The 24,343-nt window shown below is 47.2% G+C and overlaps 1 protein-coding gene across 10 annotated transcripts in view; it reads right to left on the minus strand.

The window, feature by feature from the left end:
- RGS6 (regulator of G protein signaling 6) overlaps positions 1–24,343 on the minus strand; it is a 547,187-nt gene that overhangs the window by 50,009 nt on the left and 472,835 nt on the right. For all 10 annotated transcript variants that reach the window (XM_066275020.1, XM_066275021.1, XM_066275022.1 and 7 more), the window contains 4 exons: positions 23,996–24,094; positions 22,926–22,987; positions 10,704–10,814; positions 836–961 (listed from right to left, as the gene is read on the minus strand). In XM_066275020.1, coding sequence (XP_066131117.1) covers positions 836–961; positions 10,704–10,814; positions 22,926–22,987; positions 23,996–24,094 — 398 coding nt within the window. The remainder of the gene's footprint in view (positions 1–835; positions 962–10,703; positions 10,815–22,925; positions 22,988–23,995; positions 24,095–24,343) is intronic.

Raw genomic sequence — 24,343 nt, forward strand, 5'->3', positions numbered from 1 at the left:
CCTTCCCCACTGAGAGGTCCCCAGCTGGCTAAGAGTACTGCCAGTCTTAGGTAGGTTACACACTCCACAGGTCTCTGCTTCTAAGTCAAATACAGTGAAAGCCTGGATAAACCTAAGTTCCCAATTTTTCAACACCATGAGCCCTTTTCTTTGTAATGTATCCCCTTTCCTGCTTCTCTCAATGGGCCTCATGTTTCAAAAGCTTTTCTTCCCTACTGAACGGTCCTTGTTCATATATGAATATATATATTTTTTCCCTTGCCTTAACGAGCCATAGGTCCCGTTGGCATCAGGTGGCCACAAGAGCCACCACTTGAATTGATAGAACCCCCCCCCCCCCAAAGAAAAGCATGTTTCAATGAGCTTTTGCAGTGATGCCTGTAGTTATTAAGTGATATTTGCTCTTGCTTTTTGAGATTCTGAAATGAGGCCTCCAACCCCTTTCTCTTCTGGTTGGCTTGTCAACCATTCAGGACCCCTGACTTGGGACCTGCTGAAGGAGTGGGCACCTGAGCTGGCTTTCACAGTGCAACTCCACAGCTCTAGGAGTTCAGGTAAAGGGTGGTGTCATCAGATCAATTTGACTGTCCTTGTTACCGGAGACCTGTTTCCGATAACTGGACGAATGTCACCTGCACTTAAAGAGCAAGAAATGCTGGTGTTGGCAGGTGCTAACGTAAAGCTTGTTCATCACCGTTTCGGCCTCTGCCAGGTGAGCTGGAATTTGAGTTTGAAACTATAACATGTTCTTGAAGAAACAAAAGTAGAAACAGAGGCTAATTATGCAAATCCCCATGCACGCTCTGCACACAGCTTGAACCGCTGAGAGATTTACCTGAGGTTTTCTGAACTGAATTCGGACTCCAGGAATCGTAGAAACTGGTCCCGCCCCACCTGGTCCTTCAGCATCTCATCGAAAGAGAAGGCCCATCTCTTTACTCGCTGCTGGCTGGGCTCTTTGCTTTTGGAGAGGAACAAACATTTAAAAAATGATCAACACCAGGCAGAAATCTGTGCCATATTCTCTCCAGCAATACAAATCTATTTTGCTTCCCTACACCAAAGGGACATTTTGCAAATTTAAGTGATAGACTCTATAAAAACCTGTACGAACTCTAACGGCAGACTCAGTACCCCAGCCTCAGCCGGTGGTAACACGTCTCTTGAAGGAAGGCATTTAGGTTATGGTCATCAGGAGGTGGGCCAAGCGGCTCTTGTTTATAGAAAATACACCCACCCTGATCGGCTTCCCTGGACCACTCCTGCCAGTTACAGGCCCAACTCTTGACTCCATCATGTTTTACTTTTTAAACTGAGGATGCCTTGTGAATCCAGCCTTTCATCAGAGGTCTAGCCCCCACTTCTCACCCCTTCCTCAACCCACAGGGGAGAGACAGAGTCCTGTTTAAAGCCACGTGACAGCTGTTTCGGAATGAAACAACTCATCCAGGAGAACACCTACTCACTCGTCTAGAAGTGGGACGTTGTGCTCGTTTATTGATTTGAGCCCTGCCTTCACAGTGTGTGTGATGTTCTAGGCATTTTACATCTGTTTACTCACCGAGTCCTCACAACTGCTCTGTAAAACAGGGACGAGTGTTATCAACACTTGACAAGATGAAGAAACTGAGGCTTAGTGATAATTTGCCCCAGGACACTCTAGGAAGTGAGGGAGCCAAGACTCAAGTCCAGACAGTGAGGCTCCGGAGTGCGGCTCCTAACTGCTCTGCCGCGTCACATCCTGGGACCAGTGCAGTGGGCGGGGGTTGGGGGGGGGTGTCTTATTCTTCTGGTTTTGGAAAATGCAAATATTTCCTCCAGCTTCTGTCTCTCCAGTGACACTTCACCTGCTATATTTATTTTCCTGACCCTTCAAACAGCAATAGGATCCTAGATCACAAGCCACATGCTGTAATCACCCCTCAAGGCGTGGTCTATGGACCTTCAGGGGAAGGGCTGGCCCCATCTCGACATGTGGAATCAGAATCCACAGTTTAAAAATATCCCTGGGTGACTTAAGTGCACATTAAACTCTGAGAGGCATTGGTCTAGCAATACTTATTTTTCCTCTTTTAAAAAACTGACACATACGTCTTATTATTTCTAACAGATATTAAGTAAATAAAATCGTTTCCTTGTGTTACAGAGTTGACATGTTCTCAATATTTATCTCAGAAAATCACACTTAGTAAAGCAGAACAAAAGCATGTGTGCTGAAAGGTTTGGAAAAACAAATAGCTCCAGACCAGTGCTGCCCCATAGAACTTTCTGGGGTGGTGGAAACATTCTACGTCTGTGCTTCCAATATGGTAGCCACCAGCCACATGTGGCTCGTGAGAACTTGAAATGTGGATAGTGTGACCGAGAAACGGAATATTTAATTTTAAATAATTAAAGTTTAAATTTAAGTGGCCACATGTGACTAGAGGCTACTGTATTGGAAAGCACAGGTCTGGACTTAATTGAATCAAGTCCAACCCTTCTGTTTCCGCACCGCTAGACCTTCCAGTGCAGCAAGAGCTTCTCATTCTGAGACCGTGTGCTTGGGCTTGGGCGGCTCTTGAGTACGGCTCTGCATCTGCAGGCTCAGCCCAGTGGAGTCACAGTACAAGACTAAGTCCACCAGGTGAGACAAAGCGCCAGGCCGGGCTTGCTACAACGAGCCAAGAAGACAGGTCCTGGATTCTCTCCAACTCGAGCTACAGAACCAGTCCCACTCACCAGAGCTCCAGGAGACAAAAAGTACAGCTTATGCAGACCCCCCCGCCCCCTGGGTTGAGGCTAGCAGCAAATGTAAGCCCCAGAGAGCCACAGGATATCGTGTGTTTCTGCCAGGGTCACGCTGTCACCTGGGATGGGCTCAACTGTCTGCTCTTTGTCAGCCAAGGTTGCAGGGCTCTGCAGGGACAATGCTGGTGGCAGCTGCGTCCCGATGAAAGGCTGTGCCCCGAGAGCCAGGGGTGGAAAGTCCCTCAGTGTTTGCAGTGATCGTCTCTTGGACACACACCCACTACCGGGGCCACTACTTTCTGGTACCCAAGCTAAGAGTCCACATTCCATCCACCAGGTTCATTGGTGGTAGCAGGCATGGGAGAAGAGCCCTTTTGGGGGTGGGCCAGAAATCTTGGGGTGTCATTATAGATGGAGGATCAGAGGCCTAGGACAGAGATTGGGACAGGTCCGGACTTAATGAAATCAAGCCTAACCCTTCTATTTCTGCACCGCCTAGAAAGCTGCAAGGTCAGCCTTCAGCAGAAACCAGGTCTGGAGACACAGGACACCCTGGTATGGTAGCTTCCTAGGGTTACTGTAACAAAGAACCAGCAAACTGGGCGGCTAAATAGTAGAAAATGATTGTCTCACAGTTCTGGAGGGAGGAAGTCTAAGGTCAAGGTGTTGGCAGGGCCTTGCTCTCCCTGAAGGCTCTGGGGGAAGACCTGTCCCTTGCCTTTCTCTTAGCTTCTGCTGCTGCCAGCCACACATGCCTGCCTTGGCGTGCACATGCATCCCTCCCACCTCTGTCTCCATGGTCACATGGGGTTCTCCCTGTGTGTTTGTGCCTCTGTTTCCTCTTCTTACAAAGACACCAGTCATATTGGAGCAGGAGCCCACCCTATTCCAGTATGACCTCATCTTAACTGATTGCATCTACAACAGCCTTATTTTCATACAAAGTCACGTTCTTAGGTTCTGGGGAGGGCATGAATTTTTGGGTGGCATGATTCAACCTAGAACATCTGGGGTCCTTCAAATATCCATTTGTCACAATCAGTCCCTTTTCTCTACCTGGGTGCTCCACCCCTGGTCCTTTTTTTCTGGTACATTTGGCTACTGGAATCTACTGTATGAAAAACTCTTTGGATAAAACTCTATGTGTGTGTCACTTGCATTAGTTGAATATTTCTAAGCATCATCCCCTTTAAGGTTCAGGATCAGATCTGCTGCTACTACTGGAAGGTCTCTGCAGTTATAAAAATAATCCTGTAAACTAAAATATCTCTGGACATTCATCCCCAGGTGACTGGTCCAATGACTTTCCCTTGGCCCAACTCAGACAGATAATCCCTGGAACTGACGGCCTTTTCATTTCCATCCATTGTGTAGAAATGTGTCCTTACAACATGTTTTGTTTTTTTTTAATTTTTAATTTTTCTGTATTTTTCTGAAGCCGGAAATGGGGAGAGACAGTCAGACAGACTCCCGCATGCGCCCAACCGGGATCCACCCGGCACGCCCACCAGGGGGCGATGCTCTGCCCCTCTGGGGGGCGTCGCTCTGTCGTGACCAGAGCCACTCCGGCGCCTGGGGCAGAGGCCGAGGAGCCATCCCCAGCGCCCGGGCCATCTTTGCTCCAGTGGAGCCTCGGCTGCAGGAGGGGAAGAGAGAGACAGAGAGGAAGGAGAGGGGGAGGGGTGGAGAAGCAGATGGGCGCTTCTCCTGTGTGCCCTGGCCGGGAATCGAACCCGGGACTTCTGCACGCCAGGCCAACGCTCTACCACTGAGCCAACCGGCCAGGGCCGACATGTTTTTATTATAGTTCTGTAGCATCATTTAGCCTTTCAGGGTTTCTGTCATTGTCTCTCCAGCTGTCATGTGAGCTCTTGGAGGGCAGAGACCACACCTTGTGTGCCTTCATGGTCACCACAGTGCTTCTCACGCAGCAAGTTCAGCACTAAGAGGAACCCAATGAGAAAATGTGCATTGCAATGTGGGTGAGGTGTCTTTATCCTGACAGCGTTTTTCAACTACTAGCTGGACGTCTTAATCTAACTCTCTTGGGTGCTCTGTGCCCGCTGATCTCACCAAATTCCTGACCCCGGTGGGCAGACCAAACCAACACATAACACACAAAGACAGGTGTCTCCCCCAGGAGTCTATTTCATTTCTGCTGACCTACCAACTCAGAACACAGCACCCAGTAGGTTCTCAAAATAGATTTGTTGCATTTAATTGCAACTAAGAAAAAAATGGCTTAGTTTACTGGTCATCTCTAGCCTTTGTTACATGGACAGCAACCATCTCTAGGCTGAATTGGGCACTGACCCCCAACTGTGCACCTCCAAAAAACAGGGTCCCAGGCACTGCCAGCACTCGGGTGGGCGAGAATGTCGACCAGGAGAAGAAACAGGCCTCCACATTCCCCTTTAGCTCCACTATGTGTAGATAAGCTGGTTCTGCTCGAAGGTGCACAGAGCGCTGTAGGTGTTAGGTTGGGCACTAAGGTCAGAGTAGAAGCCTGAGCAGTGAGAGCAGAACCAGAGCACCAGTTGTAGGGCAGGTGGCACCCTCCCGGGGACAAAGTGCTGACAGGCTGGAATAAACCAATGGGTCAGGTGACCACCACCTCCCCAAACCATCACATGCTTCTTTGCTGCCTTTTAAGACAGGAGAGGGAAATCTAGTGTTACCATGGTGAATGAAGTTCACATGCTTACCTCTCCTCCTTTCCCAAACACCAATAGAGTGGCCAAAGAAATAGTCACCTCTCCACCTATCCTCCATCCGACCTATATTTTTTGAATGCTTACTGTGTGCCAGAACTGGGTCTAGGTGCTAAAATAATTTTAAGTCCTATTCAGAAAGAGAACCAGGGAGGAGGGTGTGATATAGAATGACTGGGTGGATGGGTTGGCCACTATAAACTGAGTGGTCACAGGAGACCTTCCTAAGGAAGGGACACCAGGGCTGAGTGAGACTTGAATGAAAGAGAAGCCAGCCATGTGAAGATCTGGTGAAGTGGTCCAGGAATAGGGAACAGGTATTCAGTGAAATAAAATAAAGGAAAGAAAGAAAGAAAAGAATGAAGGGAGGAAAGGAGGGAGGGAGGGAGGGAGGGAGGGAGGAAGGAAGGAAGGAAGGAAGGAAGGAAGGAAGGAAGGAAGGAAGGAAGGAAGGAAGAGAAGGACCCATAGAATGTAGAGGTAAAGAAATGTCCTATTAGCAGATAACAAACTGAGAAATTCCAGGAAGGTTATGAAGTAGATGAACTGAATTGGTGACAACTGATTGACAACTGCCTCTAGGATTTCAGTGGGTCCATCTGAGAAGAAAGTAGTGGGGTGTGCCCAACAGAAGCCTAGGAAAACCCCAAGTTCTGGACAGCAGAACTGCAGCTACAGGCTGTTGGTGGGCATTGGACAGGGGGCATATTAAAGAAACTCAGAAATGAGGAACAGTCTCCACATGGCAGAGGGGTCTGCTAAGCCAAGGGGGGGATGCTTTCTGCCAGCTTCTAATATGGGCAGTAAGACCAGGGTAGTGCCTCTGTAACCCAGGAGTGGAACAGCAAACAGAGAGGGAAAAACATATTTCAGCCAAGCAGGGAGACTTCTAATGACATGCCAGCTTTCCCTGTTTCTTCTCCTTGGCTTCTGCAGATCTCCCCAGGTTTCCGGGATTCCTCAACAGAAGAAAGAGGAGGGGACTTACTGGGGGAGCACCATGTAGAAGAAACTGAAGGACTTCAGAAAACCCATCAGAGCACCCTGAGGGAAGGGGGGGCTCCACTACCCATGGACCTCTGTCACCACCAGTCCCACTCTGAGAGAGGAACCAGTCTTTCCGTCTGTTCCTGGGCCACACATCCAGGACCTGGAGAGGACCCTCACCAACTTGCCTGTGCCCTCCCGTGCATACACACAGGTAGAGCCCTACAGTCCTGTGAACTGATCCGAGGAGAGCCAGCCCGGGGAGACTTCTCTGAACCACACCAGGAATTTTCAAACTGTGCGGTGTCTCAGAATTGCCTAGAATTCTTGCTGAAAACACAGATACCCAGAACCACCCCGAGGGCGTCTGTATTTTTAATGAGTGTCCTAGGTGATGCACCCAGTGTTTTGAGAACCGGTGACCTACACAATTGCTGAAAGAGCCCTCACCAGCTACTGACATAATCTATCTGGACCAGGGTGCATATTAGAATCACTTAGAAGGATGTCAAAAAAAATTACCAATACCTTACTTCCAGAAATTCTGATTTAATTGGTCTGGGGAGGGAACTGGACATTTAAAAAAAAAAAACCCAAAATATATCATCCCAAAAGATGTTCCAGGTGACTCTAATATACGGACAGAGTTGAAAGTTGAGACCTTCATTTATGAAAACCCGTAGTTCCCCAAATTGCTGCGTATATGAAAAGACCAATGTGCTGACAACAGTGATTGGAGTAATGAAGCAATGACTAGAAACACTTCTCTGATCCATGACCCCCTGTGAAGCAGGCTAAGGTGCCAAATGAGGAAGAATATGGGGGAAAAAAGTCTGTATTCCACCCTCAGGGGGATTCAAGAAGATAAGCCTTAACAGAGCAGGGCAGGCTACTAAGAAAAGGAGTCCAAGAAATAATAGAATTCCTAGAAATGCAAAGCATAGTTGTCACCACCCCTCCCAACACTCAGTAGGAAAAAAAAAAACTCACTCAAATATAAAAACCACAGAACGGACGTCACTGAACACAAACTGTGACTCTAAAGAGTAATTCCAAAGTTTTAACCCTGAATATAGAATAAAAGGGTAACAGGGAAAAGATAAGAGACATAATTCTCCACCCCAGAGGCCCAGAATTCCCACAAAAGGACTTCCTGAAAAGGGAGGATAGAATGGAAAAAGAATAGCAGTGATTTGAAAATGGGAAGAAAACATCCAGAGTTAAAAAAAAAAAAAAGATTTAAGTTCTTGGATCAGACTAGAAGGAATGACTGAGTATATTTGTTTATTAAAAAGTCAGGTCCAAACAACTTAATATGTACAGCGTTTCCATTCTAACAGCTTAATAGCTATCTGAAGTACATACACATGGAAAGAACAATGAATGTGTTTACTCCATTCTTATTTTATTTTATTTTATTTTTTTTCATTTTTCTGAAGCTGGAAACAGGGAGAGACAGTCAGACAGACTCCCACATGCGCCCGACCGGGATCCACCCAGCACGCCCACCATGGGGCAACGCTCTGCCCACCAGGGGGCGATGCTCTACCCATCCTGGGCGTCGCCATGTTGCGACCAGAGCCACTCTAGCGCCTGAGGCAGAGGCCACAGAGCCATCCCCAGTGCCCGGGCCATCTTTGCTCCAATGGAGCCTTGGCTGCGGGAGGGGAAGAGAGAGACAGAGAGGAAGGAGAGGGGGAGGGGTGGAGAAGCAAATGGGCGCTTCTCCTGTGTGCCCTGGCCGGGAATCGAACCCGGGTCCTCCGCACGCTAGGCCGACGCTCTACCGCTGAGCCAACCGGCCAGGGCTACTCCATTCTTAGATGAACACCTGCACTGTTGAGCCTGCACATCTTCCCAACCTTTGGAGTCAGCTTAGACCCCACCACCCTCGCTTCCTGTTCCATGTTGATATTTGTACAGTGCTTACATTTTATCTCAGCCAACTGCTCCGAAAACCCAGATTTGCAGAGATATGATATCACTGGAGGGACTGGAATGTGACCTAATGTTGAAAGCAGTGGACGACCCTAACTAGTAGTTTATACAGCATCTGACATATGTCACATCATTGTGTTTCCCTCAAAGATTTAGACCAGGGGTCCCCAAACTTTTTATACAGGGGGCCAGTTTACTGTCCCTCAGACCATTGGAGGGCTGGACTATAACAAAAACTATGAACAAATCCCTATGCACACTGCACATATCTTATTTTAAAGTAAAAAAAAAGAGAACAAATACAATATTTAAAATAAAGAACAAGTAAATTTAAATCAACTAGCTGACCAGTATTTCAATGGGAACTATGGGCCTGCTTTTGGCTAATGATGGTCAATGTGCTCCTCTCACTGACCACCAATGAAAGAGGTGCCTTTCGGAAGTGCTGTGGGGGCCGGATAAATGGCCTCAGGGGGCCGTATGCGGCCCGCGGGCTGTAGTTTGGGGACCCCTGATTTAGACTGTCCTATAGTAGCTCTCTGAGGTCCCTGCAGTGGCTCGGGGTACCCGGGTGCAGTCTGGGAACCAGGGCATTGGACTATTGTAAAGCCAGAAGCCAGGGCCACCATCACAGCAGTCCGACCCATGCAGGTTCGCATTGGATTCGGACAGTCGGTAAAGAAACAATGGAGCCAAAAACTGGTGGGCCATAGTCTTTAATCCTAGCTTGCACCCGGCGGGCAAGCAAAAAACACACTCTGGGCTCCAAAACCCACTCACATTCAGTGCTCACAAAGCTACTGATTTATCCGAGTTTCCTAGAATCAAAGGTTTCTAGCTCACCAGACTTATTCACCTCTGTTCCCCATCTCCTTCCTTCTCCCTGCACAAACTCTGACCAAACTGGCTTCTCTCTCAGCACTCTGCCATCTTGGCTGCTTCTCCTGGCCATATGGCCTCTCTCTGCTCTCTCCTCTCTCATGCTAATCTCAGGAACCAAGAGCAAGCTCCCGCTCTGCCCCTATTTTATAGTGTAGAGATCCAAACCTTTAATCCAATATACAAAATAGGGAAGTCTCTAATACAAAGTCACTTCTCTGAGGCATGACTGGATTGTACCACCCCACATCAAAAAGGGTGGGAAAGGCTTAGTCCTAAAACCAACCCCCAGGCTACAATGATCCTGCCTGCCCACAGCCCACAGAGACACACATTAATATCACCTGGGCAATGGCCTCCACGTGGGCAGCACCATCTTTAACAAAGTGAGCATAATACATTTTATCCGCCCAACAACTATAAACAAAATTCTTTCTAGAAAATGAAGATTGGGTTGGAGGACGAGAGATTTTCTTCATGACATATGTCTGACTAGTTTAAATGTTCTGTAATGCGCACTTATGACCTTTATTTCCTTTTGTAAGGTTTTTCCATTTCAAGAAAAGAATCTGGAAGAAGAGCCAGAGTGAAAGCGAATGAGAGAGATGTGAGGAAACGAGAAGCAGAGGGGTGTCTGGTCACACATCACTGAACTCATGTCACTGAGCACAGATCTGTCCATGCGTTTCCTCCTTCTTGCAATTGGGAACAAGGTCTAAGTCCCTCGGGCTTCGGTTCCTCCGCTGCTAAGCAGGCACCCTAGCTTCCCTGATGGGGGTAAAGCTACTGGATGGAGTCACTCCTGTCAGTGACTCAGAGGAGCAGCGATGAAGACCACGGCTCTGGAGCCTCCTGCTTGGGGTCCAATCCTAACTCTGCTACCTACTCGCTGCGTGACCTCGAGCAAGTTCAGTAAGTCCTCGGTGCCTCAGTTTCCTCATTTGTTCAATGATGAGAACAATCCTGTTTACTTGTTGTGGGTTTCCATGTAAGACACTCGCTATGTGGCCAGTGCCAAGTAAGTGCTGGCTGCTATTATGACTGATTCTGCTGTCTAATGTGTGGTGTGTGTGTGTGTGTGTGTGTGTAAAACAACCACAACAAAGTGGCCAACAGAGTTTTTTCCTCTGGCAATCCGAGCTAGGAAATATGAATGGCTGTCCCTGTCATTGTGACATCCGAAGGGTCAGACAGAGCTCAGAGGGAAGGTGCAATGGATCCGCGTACAGACCAAACTACACTGCGATAAAATATCCCCTAATTTTTGTGTGCAGTATATAAGGAGGTAGAAACCACGAGTTAGCAGAACCCAGTGGGGAGGTGACTTGAGGGGTTTCTGTCCAAGTAATAGTCAAATTAAGATTGGGGATAATGTCATTTCATGAACTCATTAACTTTTTCCACATTTATCCCACTCTCAGACATTTAAAACATTTTATTATTATTATTATTATTTACCTCATCTCTATGTCCCATAAAGCGATGTCATCACTGACCCAGGGGTTGGACGGCTCGACGGGCGTTATCAAAGGATCGTAGTCCACATACTGTTCCGTGTAAGCAATCAAGCTGCAGGAGGGAAGCAGAGCAAAGAAGGCCACTGATTTCCTGTTAAAACATTTATTCTGTTTTACGTGAATATTATATCAGTCTTAATATAACACTAAATTAAAGGGGGAAAAATGACCACCCCGCCTACTCTTGTCAGATGGAACAGTTTCATTTGCCTTTGTCCCCTTCTTATTTGAATATATTTTGCGTTACTGCAATCATCATATACCAGACGAATGTATCTTCTTCCCACTCACTGTCTTCCTGAACCTTCTCTGCCTCCCTCCCCAGTTATGCTTGCCTTACTGATACACTGGTCCAAACCTGCTTGTGTACTGCTCTCTGTCAGAGACCACGGATCTCACGACATCCGGGACTCACAGAGGATGCTGCCATTCCTCCAGGCTGCCAGCCCAGCATTCCCAGCTGGAGGACTTTCTTATTGTAAAGGCTTTAAAATCCTTGCGGACCACAGGAGTTAATATAGTATAAGCATGTTTCCAAAAGGCAACGTAGTTTTTCTAGTTATAATTTAAATAGCCACATTTTTTTTTTTTTGTATTTTTCTGAAGCTGGAAATGGGGAGAGACAGTCAGACAGACTCCCGCATGCGCCCGACCGGGATCCACCCGGCACGCCCACCAGGGGGCGACACTCTGCCCACCAGGGGGCGATGCTCTGCCCCTCCAGGGCATTGCTCTGCTGCGACCAGAGCCACTCTAGCGCCTGGGGCAGAGGCCAAGGAGCCATCCCCAGCACCTGGGCAAACTTTGCTCCAATGGAGCCTCGGCTGCAGGAGGGGAAGAGAGAGACAGAGAGGAAGGAGAGGGGGAGGGGTGGAGAAGCAGATGGGCGCTTCTCCTGTGTGCCCCGGCCGGGATTCGAACCCGGGACTTCTGCACGCCAGGCTGACGCTCTACCACTGAGCAAACCGGCCAGGGCCTGCCACATCATCTTTGTAAGCAAAATTTTACCAAAATGCATAAAGTTAAAACAATAAAATAGTACTAACTGACTTCATGGACAAAAAAAAGCAATAAAAATGTTTTTATTCCCCCCTATTCCTTCTCACAGAGGCATCTATTTCTTGCCCTTCTGTTTCTTTTAACATTTACCTGTATATTTCTAAATTACATGTTCTTATAGCTGTTCTTGATGATCAATTTTAGATGAGGATTTAACTTTCTATTCACCAGTCTCCAATTCCCCCCACCATTTACTCCCATAATACTCCAAATAAACAATATAACCATTTTCGTTAAATCAATAGTCAGTACCCACGTTACTGAACTAGATAAAAGTTGTTCGCTGCTGAGCTAAGTGGCATATTACTTTTTTCAAGTGTTCCTCAAACCTATAAAACATCTAGCAATAATTTTTCCATATTTTAAACACAGCAGATAATCAATCAGTTCTGTGTTCCTGTCTCCACAGTTTTGAGTCCTTTGGCTCTACTCTGGGCTGTTTGTTCTATAGGCTTGATGCGAAATCATCATCCTGGGGCTTCCTTCTGTCTATTGGTTTTGCTCCTTGCCTGTGTTGAAGCACATCCTTTAATAGTTTCCTAAGAATGATTTTACTTTATCTTTATACTTGACTATCAGAACTGCAGAATTTTGAAGGCATTGCTCTACTTTTTTTTTTTTTTTTTTTTTTGCATTTAGTGTTACTATTGAGAAGTCTGGATCCATTTTGATTCTAACAGTTTCTTTCCTCTCTGGGAGCTTAGAATCTTTTTTTTATTGCTGTAGTGCTCTGAAATTTTACCAAGGCCCTTGCTGGTTATTTTTGTTCATTGTGCTGGGTACACTGTGCAATATACTTCCCATAAATATTATTTGTTTGCTAAGGTTATGCCATCGATTTTTCCTTTTTATAATGCTTTTTAGTTAAATATCGGATATCTTGAATTGATTGATAATTTAATTTTCCCTCCCAGTTTTCATCTTTCTGTCTTTTTGACAGTTCTTCCAAATGTTCTTTTTCCTTATTTTTTAATTTGAGCTACCATTTTCTTAAGTTTCCACAGTTCATGTGGGTTTATCATAGTATCTATTTCTTGTTTTATGGTTGGAATATCTTCTCATATTTCCAAGGATACTGCTTCTATGTTTTTATTTTTAGTTTCTTCTATTTCTTGAGTAGTTTTCAGTTCCTCAAAGATCCCGTTTTTTATACCCCTTCACATTGGGGTTTTTCTTGAGTGTCTGGAAAATCTCTGACATCCATCTGTGCTTGAGTGAGGTACCAAAACCACTGGAGGCTCTGTGTATGTGTGGACAGGACCTGCCCACTGACGGCTTCATTGTTGGGTCACTGGGCAGCTTGCCAGTCTCTTCACTGGAGCTCCCAGCGGGGGACCAGGTATCTTTCCTCCAGGATACTTATTTTTCTGCAGAGTGGGATAGGCACGCTTTTTCTGGAAGACCCAGATAATAAATATGTTAGGCTTTGTGGGCCAGGTGGTATCTGTGGCAACTACTCAGCTCTTCTTTTGTAGCACAAAAGCTGCTATAGACAATTCTTGAATGAATGCATGTGACTCTGTTCTATTGAAACTTTATTTGGAAAAGCAGGAGCAGAGTGGATTTGACCCACAGGTTGTAGCTTGCCAGTCTCTTGCCTGTGAGCATAGATATCTAGCTCCTGGAGGGCTGAGAACAGGACAAGGTGGGGCTGAGGGTCCCACAGTTCAGTATTAATTCTTTGAATAATTCTTTTGTTTTCAGCTGGCCCTTTCTAATATGATGTACCTAAGATCTGAGCCAATGTGGCTCAATTTCTCCAGAAAATAAACTACCTATCCCTTATGGTGGTAGTTACTGGGAAAAGATAGTCTCCTAGTAGAGCAAGGATCTAGCAATCCAAAGGCCCCAGAGACAGACTTTGAGCATCCTGATAGGATTAGCCTCATTCTTGCCTTCCATTATGCCTGGTGCCTTTAAGAGCCAAGGTCACATTTTACTGGGCCCTAACACATTGGTTATAATGATCCTCACTCTGTTCTCATCCTTTTTTTTTTAAATTAAAATTTTTCTGGCATACAGAAAGGTATAAAAGTAAAAAAGGTAAAAAAAAAAAGGTATAAAAAGGTAAGAATACCACCCTTGAACTCATCACCTAATTAAAAGAGTAAAACATTACAAATACAGAGAGAGAGGCCTGAGCTTATGCTCCCCAGTTCCTTAGGCTTCCAATTTCCAATAAATTTCTTGATACAATAAATTCAATAATTTGTTGGCTTTGAGTTCACACCATTTTAATTCATTTACTGCTATGTTGCCTTTCAGGAGGGAGAGAAGAGAAACATATGTCCACAATATTGGCTTGAGTAAATTTATTGTAATTTATATAATCATTTCCTTTCTATTAGACACAGACTTCTAATTTCTTTAGCATACATAGTGCTTTGGTAGAATATTATTTTTCACACTGGAGTTTCCATCTTTTGGGTTATTTATTTAGAATTGACCACTATAGTAGAATTATTGGGCCAAAAGGTATGAATATTTTTATGTTATTGATCCACTTAAGGGAGGAAAAGAACCCTTTTCCCAAAGCACTGCCAACTTGATGTTATGTTTCCTCTGCAAGTGAAAATTCAGGGCTGTTACTCCTGAGACTGAGTCGCAAAGGGCAAGTGCGGGCCAATTAGCTTACTGCTGAAGATGTGAAAAAATCAGCCAGCAATTTCCTCTCATTGCCAGTCAAAGTGTGGCTCACAAACCAGCAGCACGGGCGTCCCCTGGGAGCCCCTAAGAAATGCAGAATCTCAGTCCCCGCCCTGGACCCACCGCCTTAGAATCAGGCTATTCCTGAGTGGCACTGCTGTCCTCCCCAGAGTTCAACTCTGCAATCCCTCGTATTCTGTGAGCCAACACATGCTCCTTTTAGCTGACCCAGATTCCAGTTGGGGCTCTATTGCTTGGAACCAAACTAGTACAGTTGACACAGGGATGAGGGTGTTGGGAATGTGAAGGCCAAGTTCATCAAGGCATCCTTTGTCACGCTGGCCAGAGAGATTCCTCTCCCTTGGAACATGCACTTCCTTGCAGTGCACAGACAGCAAGATGAATAGGCTGCCCGATAAAGAGGCCAGGCAGGCAACGGGGGAGGTAGCAACGGTTGGGACAAAATACCGTTTGAGTCCAAAGTCAATATCAGTAACTATAGAAAGACTTGAGATAGGGCAGGAAAGGCTCAAAGGAGGAGCACAAAAAGAGCTTTGCAGAATGCCTGGCACACAACCCACAACCGCACACATGCAGCAATGCCCCACAGAGACGTGGGTGTCAGCGGCTTAACAGCAGAATGGGGAGGTGTCACAGACTGAACGGTGTCCCCCCAAATTTTATATGTTGAAGTTCTAATCCCCAATGTGACTTTTTTTTGGAGACAGGGTCTTCAAGGAGGTAATTAAGGTTAAATGAGTTCATAAGAGCCTAATCTGATAGAACTGTCCTTCTAAGAAGAGGAAGAGATGTTAGAGCTCTCTCCTCCGTGCGTGCACAGAGGGGAGGCTATGTGAGACGCAGTGAGGCGGTGGCCTTCTCTAAGCCTGGAAGAGAGGCCTCACCAGGAACCGGCCCTGCTGGCACCGTGATCATGGACTTCCCGCCTCTAGAACTATGAGAAAATAAACATCTGTTGTGTAAGTCACCCGGTCTCTGGTATTACGGTAGACTATACCGATTAATACAGGAGATGAAAAAATAAAACATAGGAAATCCAGAGGAAGTCCATTAGAAACAATATTTCTCATCAAGTGATTTTAACAGTCTTGTCCCCTTAACCCTGCTGCCTTCTGAATAGTATATGGTTTTGTTATTTTCAAGTGTCATTAGCAGATGCTGATATAACAACCATTGGCAAATGTGCTACCCACCATTATCAAGTGCTTTGGAACAGATCTTGGGTGGAGGTGTGGAGCTGGCTGATTTGTCCACAGACTGCTGCCCACCTCCTGTACAATAGTAAGTGGCAGAAATTTGCAACCTGGCGGTGAGGGGTGGTCAGTCAGTCATTCAGCTGACACTATCAGCATCTATTGGTGTCATGTCATGAAATAGCGAACAGCTCTCTGTGTCACAGGGAGATGCTAGTGCTGAGCTAAGAGCAGTCATGGTTTCTAACTACATTAACCAGTCATAGGTTATTATATATCTGTATATTATATAAGGGGATTATTATATATACATTACATATATAATGGGGGCTATTACTACAGAATCTTTCCAACTTAGATTGCTAATTACATCTAGCTCTGATAAACTTGGAGAAGGAAATAATAAAAAGAAATTTACCAAAACATTTAGTCTAAACACTTGAAAAATTCTGAGAACTTTTTAGATTTCATCCTCTCTCCCTAACAACAACAGAAAAAAGACTCCTAATTTTGCTACAAATTGTATAGACTGTGGCAAAAAAAAAAAAAAAAAAAAAAAAAGTGCGACAGGTGAGTTAGAGGAAGAGATGCTGTCTATTGTGGATTGAGGGGTGCCTAGAAAGAAATCTGTGAGGTAATAGAAAGTATAAATATTTGGCTTTTGACCCCAATCCCTGACACAGGGCTCTTGAAACCGTTGGCATTTCCTCAGTGATAGGAGTGTCTATGTTCCAATGAGGTAATTCTTGGTCAGCTTTTATATGGGGGCTGGCCACCAGAAAGATCAAGCTCGGATTAGAAGCTTGGAATTTTCAGCCTTATCCCCCGTTCTCTTGAGAAGGGAGAGGGATGGAAATGGAGCTCGTAATTGCTTGTGCCTATGTGAGGAAGCCTCCATAAAGTCCCAGCAGCATGGGGTTCAGAGAGCTTCCAGGTTGGCGGACACAGCCAGCTGTGTACGCGGAGGGTGGTGTAGCCCAGCTCCACAGGGGCAGAAGGTCCTGCACTTGGGACCCGCCCAGACCTTGCCTTATGAATCCTTTCCTCTGGCTGTTTATCTGTATCCGCCAATAGACTGGTGAACAGAAGTGAGGGTTTCCCCGAGCTCTGTGGGCAGCTTTGGCAAACGAATCCACACCAAGGAGTGGGTAGTGGGAACCTCCAGTTTGCAACCACACTGGACAGGTGTTGTGGGTAACCTGGAGACCTGCTACTTGCCACTGGCAGCTGGTGTGAGGGGCAGTCTCGTGGGACGGAGCCCTTCACTTGTGGCATCTGACACTTTCTCCGGGCAGTGAGTGTCAGCATTGAGTTCAATTGTAGGACACCGGCGGGTGTCACAGAATAGTTTGGTGTCAGAAAAGTTTCGATTGTGGTAGTAGTATGAGAGCAGAGGAAACACAATGGAGGAGAAGAGTGGGTTTTTCCTACCCAGATCCCAGGAGTGAAGTATGTATATGGAATGTGATCTACAGAGCGGGTGAGAGGGAAACTGGGGAGATACTGTTAGGTCCCTGGAAAGCCGGCCAGTGAAGGATGGCCTGCAGTGACTAGGTGAGGGAAAAGGAGGCATGGAATGCAAAGCATTATGGGATCATGACATCATTCCATTGTAGAAATACAATAAAAATGTGCTTTAGCGCTCATTAGGGAAATCAGGGTCTCTAAACAGGAAGGGACCTGGGAACTGCGTATGGAAAGGAGTGAACAGGAGGGTATGTTAGTGCCCCCTTTGCAGTTTCTAAATGATGATGCATCGAAGGAAACGGACTGGAAGAAGATCCGACTAGGAAGTGAAGTGAAGAGCAGAGCAGCATTACGGAGACAGAGGGAGAAAGTTTAATTCTCATTAATTCATTGATTTATTAGTATAATTTGTTTTTCACATTGTAGAAGGTGGGGGAGGAGAGAGAATGCAAAGAACTCCTAAATCCTGGGTCACTTGGAGAGAATGTAATCTACAGAGCATCTCAGAATGAGTTAGGGGATGTGAAGGGGAACTCTGCCCCTTGGAAAAAGAGCCTATGCCAGGCCAGGTGTTTCAGCCCTTCCAGGTCATAATCTGAATACAGTCACCCTAGCTATAACGATACCTCTGATCTTTTCTTTTCTGTCACCTAAGATGGACAGGGAGAAAAGAGAAGCAAGGACCCCACGGTGTCCGGAATCGCATAAAAGCAAAGCTGTAATGACCTCTTTGGCTCCTTTCTTTCCTCCCCCCAAACTATCATTAGACATTAAGTTAACTATCATTAGACATTAGACACAGACTGCTATCACCTTAGCAGGCTTTTAATAGACCCGTAGGTTATGCAGTCCCTTGCTGTTTTATCTCATTTTATTAATTCCATTTCATGATCAGGGAGGGTAGGAGGCAGAGGGGGAACCAGCATCCAATTTCAGGGAGCAGCAGCGATCTCGAGATGGGCAAGAGGATATAAAAAATCAACTCATCTATCAGCTGGGATGCACAACCAGCTCTCAGGGCGGGGTGAGGACGCGCCAAGCAGAGGAGCAGCTATACGATGCCAAGGTCTAATCTCTCCGTGCGTGGCAGGGGTGTGTGACTCCCACAGTGACCTGCTCAGTGCCTGTCCAGGTGGGGAGAAGTCTCTGGGCACACCCAGCAAAACACAGAGACTTTCCAGAACATTTGGACTAAAATGTAGATTTTTGCATTTTTTAAAATTTATTCATTTTAGAGAGGAGAGAGAAAGAGAGAGAGAGAGAGAGAGATAGAGAGGGAGAGAGAAAGGAGAGAGAGACAGAGAGAGAAGGTGGGGAGGAGCTGGAAGCATCAACTCCCATATGTGCCTTGACCAGGCAAGCCCAGGGTTTCGAACCGGCAACCTCAGCATTTCCGGGTTGACACTTTATCCACTGTGCCACCACAAGTCAGGCGATTTTTGCATTTTCAAAGTCAATTAGTCAGGTGCTGTGGGGGTTGGATGAATTAAAAAGGGGCTCCTTGAGGATTCTTGCAAAGAGCAGTAAGACCTTTTTCATTGGGCAACTTAAACTGGTGAGAGAACACGGGTGAGACAAGTGACCAAAGGGCCTCTTTCCGCAGGGAGAAACTCTACCTCAAGGCTCATTGTCTGTCATTCAGAAGAGCATGCCTCTCAGAGAAGACGCTTGCATTAGGATCAAGGCTAAGGAACTTGGCTATTTGAGTTCCTTGAATGATAAATTAATGTAGAAAAACCTGAAGTCTGTTACTCCAGCCCTTGAATCTGGTCTGGGCTTGTGTCTTGCTTTGGCCAATAAAATGCAGTAGAAGTGACCGAGTGCCAGTTCCAAGCCTCAAGAGGCTAGACATACTTCTGCTCTCTCTCTTGGAATCCTGCTATCCCCGTGTGAACAAGGTCAGACTAGACTGCTGGAAGATGAGAGAACATGTGAGGAAAGTGCAGCTGTCCCAGCTGAGGTTATTCTAAACCAGCTCATGCCAAACATATGAGAGAGCCCAGCCAAGATCACCAAGCTGCCTACCCAACACATGATTGCATGCAGACATCAGGGGGTGCCCAACAGAGGCAGCTGGTACACAGACACACGAGCAGCAGTAATTTACCTGTTTTTTGAAGCTGCTATGTTTTTGAGGTAGTTTGTTACACAGCAATAGCTAACTGATACACCTGGTCTGCCACTGCTTGGAAATGGGAATTGGTAAGGGAGGAAGAAGGGCTACTGGAGACAAGTATGCTGACAGGAACAAGAAAATAAGCCAACAACTAAAAAAGCAGAAACAGAGATTCAAAGTACATAGTGGTCTGGGGCTGGTTAGGGAAAGGGGACCAGTTTGTGGCACTTTATAAGACCCTGACCACTGACAGAGTTTTAGAGTACGGTATAAGAACATTGACCCTGATTCATCCAATAATATTAACTGAAATGTGAGTCCTTACTTTAAGAAGGCGAGTGCAAGAACCATACTAAAGACAGATTCTTATTTAAAATAGTTAGAAAAAAAAAAAAAAAGCTCCAGGTGTTGAGCATTCTTTACCTGGAGAATTCATCTGTGTGTGCAAGCACTGTACTTTCCAGAGCAAAAATTAGGTAACATCTCAGACTGGCTTTTGTACTGTTTCCAGATGTAAATGGCATCCTTGGGAAATGTAGTTTGGCTGCCATGATGTTGGCATTTTGGGAACATTTAACCACTCCTGGGGACAATGGGATGGAACAGTTGAAGCTGAGATGACCCGGGAAAATCTGAGCAGAAGAGTAGCCCCTTCATGCTCAGCCCTGCCTGCCCCCAAAACACCACATTATTGGTGCCACAGGAGGCCGCCACTGGGACAGACAGGCAGATGGCAGGGCCAGCCGTAGGCAGTACACAGGGCTCTCTGTTTAGGAGATGGGGAAGAGAGAAGGAGGGAAGAACCACAGTAGCCCAGAGCTGTCACCTGCAGGTCTAGCCTCACTCCTTGACCTGCCCTTTGGTCCTCTGAACACTGTGCACCCAGCTCTTTCCATCTAACGCACTTGAATTTGCTCCTTTTCCAAAGCACCATTTAGTACCACACTGGAAAACAGTCATCCTTCACATCTACTGTGTGTATACTAAGTGCCAAGGCCTGGACCAAGCTCCTGCCATGGATCAACACACTAACCCTGTAAGTTAAGTGCTACTGCTCTCTCCCTTTAAAGAGGCAGGATCCAAATGCCGTGGCTGCCCCCATCGCTACCCCCTAAATCCTGCTGTTCTGCCTGTTAGTTGGCAAAGTTTCTATTTTCCCTTCCTGGCTGCGCCTGGCTGCACCCTTTGCAGCCCTGACTCTTGCCTTTTTAGAACTGGACTTTCACACTCAGCAGCCCTCCCACCTCCCCCAACATCAGTGCTCAGGGAGCCAAGTGAAAAACGGGGTGGACCCGTTCCCAGCGTGGATGAGGTCCTTTGCTCGACGGTGTCTGGCTAATTACCACCACTCGCCAGGAGCAGGCCCAGGAACCGGATCCGGCGGGGGGATGTGTGCGCCCACCTGAGACAGCTCAGCTCTCCCCTGGAGAGGAGCGCAGCGGCGGCACCGAGGCCAGCTGCCAGCGCCACCTCCCTGTCCCCCACCCAGCAGAGACCAGAGACGCTGACGGACCAGGGCTCAGGGCTGCTTTATCTCCTGCGAACACCCGCTCCCCACCCGCCTCCCCTCAATCTGGGAGTTTCCTTGTGGCTCTAATGAAAAACTCTTGTGTCACATTGAAAAGTTGCCAGTTCCTGCTGCTGGGAATAAGATCCGGTCTCGGTCTCGGTCTCTGCCGGGCAGAGACCCAGGAAAGCTTCACACTGGGGAGGGAGGTGTGGCAGGCAGGAATAGTCTCTTCCAGGTGAGCAGCCTCTCAGGCAGCAGGTGGCAGCAGGTGGGGCCCTCCCTGACAGCGTGCAGACAGACAAACAATGGGCCCTGACAGGCGCCCCTCCCCCACCTCGGCTGCTCCCTGTCTCTCTTCCCTTCTCAGCACTCTGCCCACCAACTCCTCAGAGACCGGCTCAGTCCTCTTGCATATTATTCAAAATGCAGGTTCCTCAGACCTACCTGGAACCACCGAGTCCAGTTCCGCATAGCAAGGGTTTAGGAATCTCCATTGTTCATTCCCCTCCCCCACCTGGATCATCATGCTCAAAACCACTGGACCCCACAGCAGACCCCAGGAAAGGCGCCCCCCTATCCCCCTGGGACTGCAGACTCTGCCGTGCCCTTGGAGGGCCAGGCATTGCGACCCTCACAGTGCACCAGGACAGCCATTCTTGGCCCCCGTTCATAGAGAAAAAACGCTCGAAGCTCCTCACACCAGTGGAATCGAGGTCATCCCAGCTGTCTCTCACCGGTACTCTTCTGGGACAGAGGCACTCACAGTGAGACTTGAAAAGCAATTTTAGAGCCAGGTACTGCAAAGCTCCATGTTAGTGGGGGAGGTGGCCCCGCAGCCGACAGAGTTAGCGGGAACTGGGACTCCAGAGCAGTTGTTGTCCTGGAGTAGGCTGAGCCCCGGCCAGGACTACCTTCTGGAGCCTTTGCATCAGTCAGTCTCAACGGGGTCGATTCTGCCCTCCCAGGCGACAGCTGGCATTGTCCACAGACAGGTTTGGTTGTCACAACTGTGAGGTGGGGTTTTGGCATTTAGTGACACGAAGTCAGGGATGTTGCTAAATATCCTAGGATGCACCGGACAGCCTTCTGCAACAAAGAAGTATTCAGCTCAGAAGGACAACAGCGAGACTCTTGATAAACCCTAGGATATATACGAGACACCATCAAAGGCATGAACTCAGATCCAGGGTCGTCCTTGGCCACCTGAAGACCGAGGTTTAGGCTTTTGGAGTACGATTTTCTCAGCTTCAGTTTGTTATTTATTTAGAAGGAAAGGACCGGCAGAGAAAGGCTTACAGGTTCAACACACACCCAGTTCTCCGTGGGAGCTGGGCGTAAAAACTCATTCCACTTTGATAGCTAATAAATACTAGGACCCAGCTTAAGCCCTTGATCCCTCAGCTATTGGTCATCACTTGAACACATAAAAAAAACAACAACAAAAAAACCCAAAAAAAAAACAACACAAAAAACCCCGTTCAGTTTGCCAGCTGCCTGATCAGATTTATTCCATACAGATTCCCCAGGTGGTCTCCCCTCTTCACCAAGAGTTCAGAAACAGACCATTTAGTTGACAAAATTGAGTTTCCCACGAGTTAACGGAGCTGAACCAGCCCCTGGTGCAGATTGAAGCGGCGGAAGCCGGGCTGGAGGGGCCGCTATTCTCCTTCCCAGTGATTCGTTGCAGTTCAGTGGATGATGGTGTGTGGAGGCGGAACGCCTCTCGACGGTCCAGTCCCCTCCTGTTTGCACGGCGAGCGCACAATTTCCTTCCCCCTATAAAGTGAATCTGGGCGTTTTATAGCTGAAAAGGGAGCCATTCCATTTAAATTAATTGAGGGGCTGAAGGCAAAAGTGCGCTAGGTAGCTTTTATGGATATTTGACCTTGATCGGCAAGGTCCTGTGCCCCCCCCCCCCCTTCCGAAAAGCTGTAGCGACAGAACACTCTCGGTATCACTCAGGGGAGGTCTGCTGTCTTAGTTGTACTCACTTGGGCCCTGTGGGTTTTTTTTTTTTTCTTTCACCCATCAGTTAAAGAAATGCCTACGGCAGGCCTCCTGGCAGGGTACACACGTGTCAGCCACAACTCTGTAACATTTCTCTTTTGTTAAATTAGAAGGAAGTGGTCATTTTATTCAGGGGAAACATACCTTTCTGCCACTTTCGACATTTTTAAACAATGTCTGTCAATCTGTGCATTCAAAAATATTATCTGGGGAAAGACAGAACAGAGGTATTAAGGACAAACTAGAATTTTTTCCCCCCTTCTACCCCAGGAACCCAAATCTTGTACTTCCACCGAGATCCTGACACCTCCTCTGGGCAGACTCCAGCCCCCCAGTTTGCCCTTTGGAAGATCCTGCCGCCTTGAGGATTCCCAATTATCCTTCCTAGTCTGTTTTCCAGCACTGTGTTAGAGCCTCGGTCTTGATTCCCAAAAGGGACTGCGAACGGAGAGGCAGTGTATACTCTACAAAGCTTAGCGAAGGCACGGACAGGCGACACACACACCGTCAGGCCTGGTTTGACTAATCTCCGGGGATCCCTCTCTGCACACCGTTCTCACCTGCATCACACCCACGTGCTCCCGTTACTTGACTCGAATCATCAAACGGCTATTTTTACGTACATCTGTGTCCTTTTTCCCACCCAATAATAAACTTGTCAAGGGCGGGCACCTAGCAGTTTACTCCTCGGGGTCCCCCCATCAGCAGCTAGTAAAGCATAATGTAAGAAAGAGACTCTGCAGTTACTACATTCGCTGTTAAGTCCTCATCAGGTAAGATAGCTCTGAACCAAACAATGCGGAAATGGCTTTGGGAGTAGGGCTTGCTTCATTCGTAAACTTTCCTTTTTGGATCACAGCAACCAGTCGGTGGTCCCGGACTGGCTTACTCTGGAAGCACATGACAATTCTCAGGACCCTGTGACATGGGTCACTCCCCGCTCCAGCTCCTGTGGGAGACCTGACAATAGAGGCTACCCTGCGGTGTTGGGGTAACGCATTTCTGTCCTTCTCTCATAACTGCTGAGGGAGCGTGGTAGAGAATTTTCCCTCTCGTACTGCCATGGGTTGTTCACACACGGCGCTCAAAGTCACCCACAGCTGGTTCCACTGCACTTCCCAGGAACCGAAAGCTCAACTCAGCTTCCAGAGGTGGACGCGGAAAGGGTTTTCCAATTGGCCACATCTCCTCCCGGGAGGGCAGGAGTCAATCACCTGTTTCCGGATGTCCTCTTTCGTAGTTTTCCTGATTGGCTGACTGGGTACGTGCACAGGGCTCTGCGACTGGGACTCTTCCGTCACACCATACACTGACTAGGGAGGAAGCAAGAAGGTAGAATCACGCACCCTCAGAAGTGAAGGGGGCCTTAGGGGTGAGCTCTCTCCCCCACCCATCCGATGCTTCCAGTCCTCTCTGTGACATCCCAAACACAAATGGGGAGCCTCTGCTTGAATTTCTCCACGATGGGAACTGTCTCAGAGGCAGCCCTGTCCCGTCTGGGTTCCCGCTGCTAAAACATGTTTCCCTTTATTGAGCTGAAATGGACTCCTTGTACACCAGTG

This window comes from Saccopteryx bilineata, chromosome 4, assembly GCF_036850765.1.
Source record: "Saccopteryx bilineata isolate mSacBil1 chromosome 4, mSacBil1_pri_phased_curated, whole genome shotgun sequence".
NCBI lineage: Eukaryota > Metazoa > Chordata > Mammalia > Chiroptera > Emballonuridae > Saccopteryx > Saccopteryx bilineata.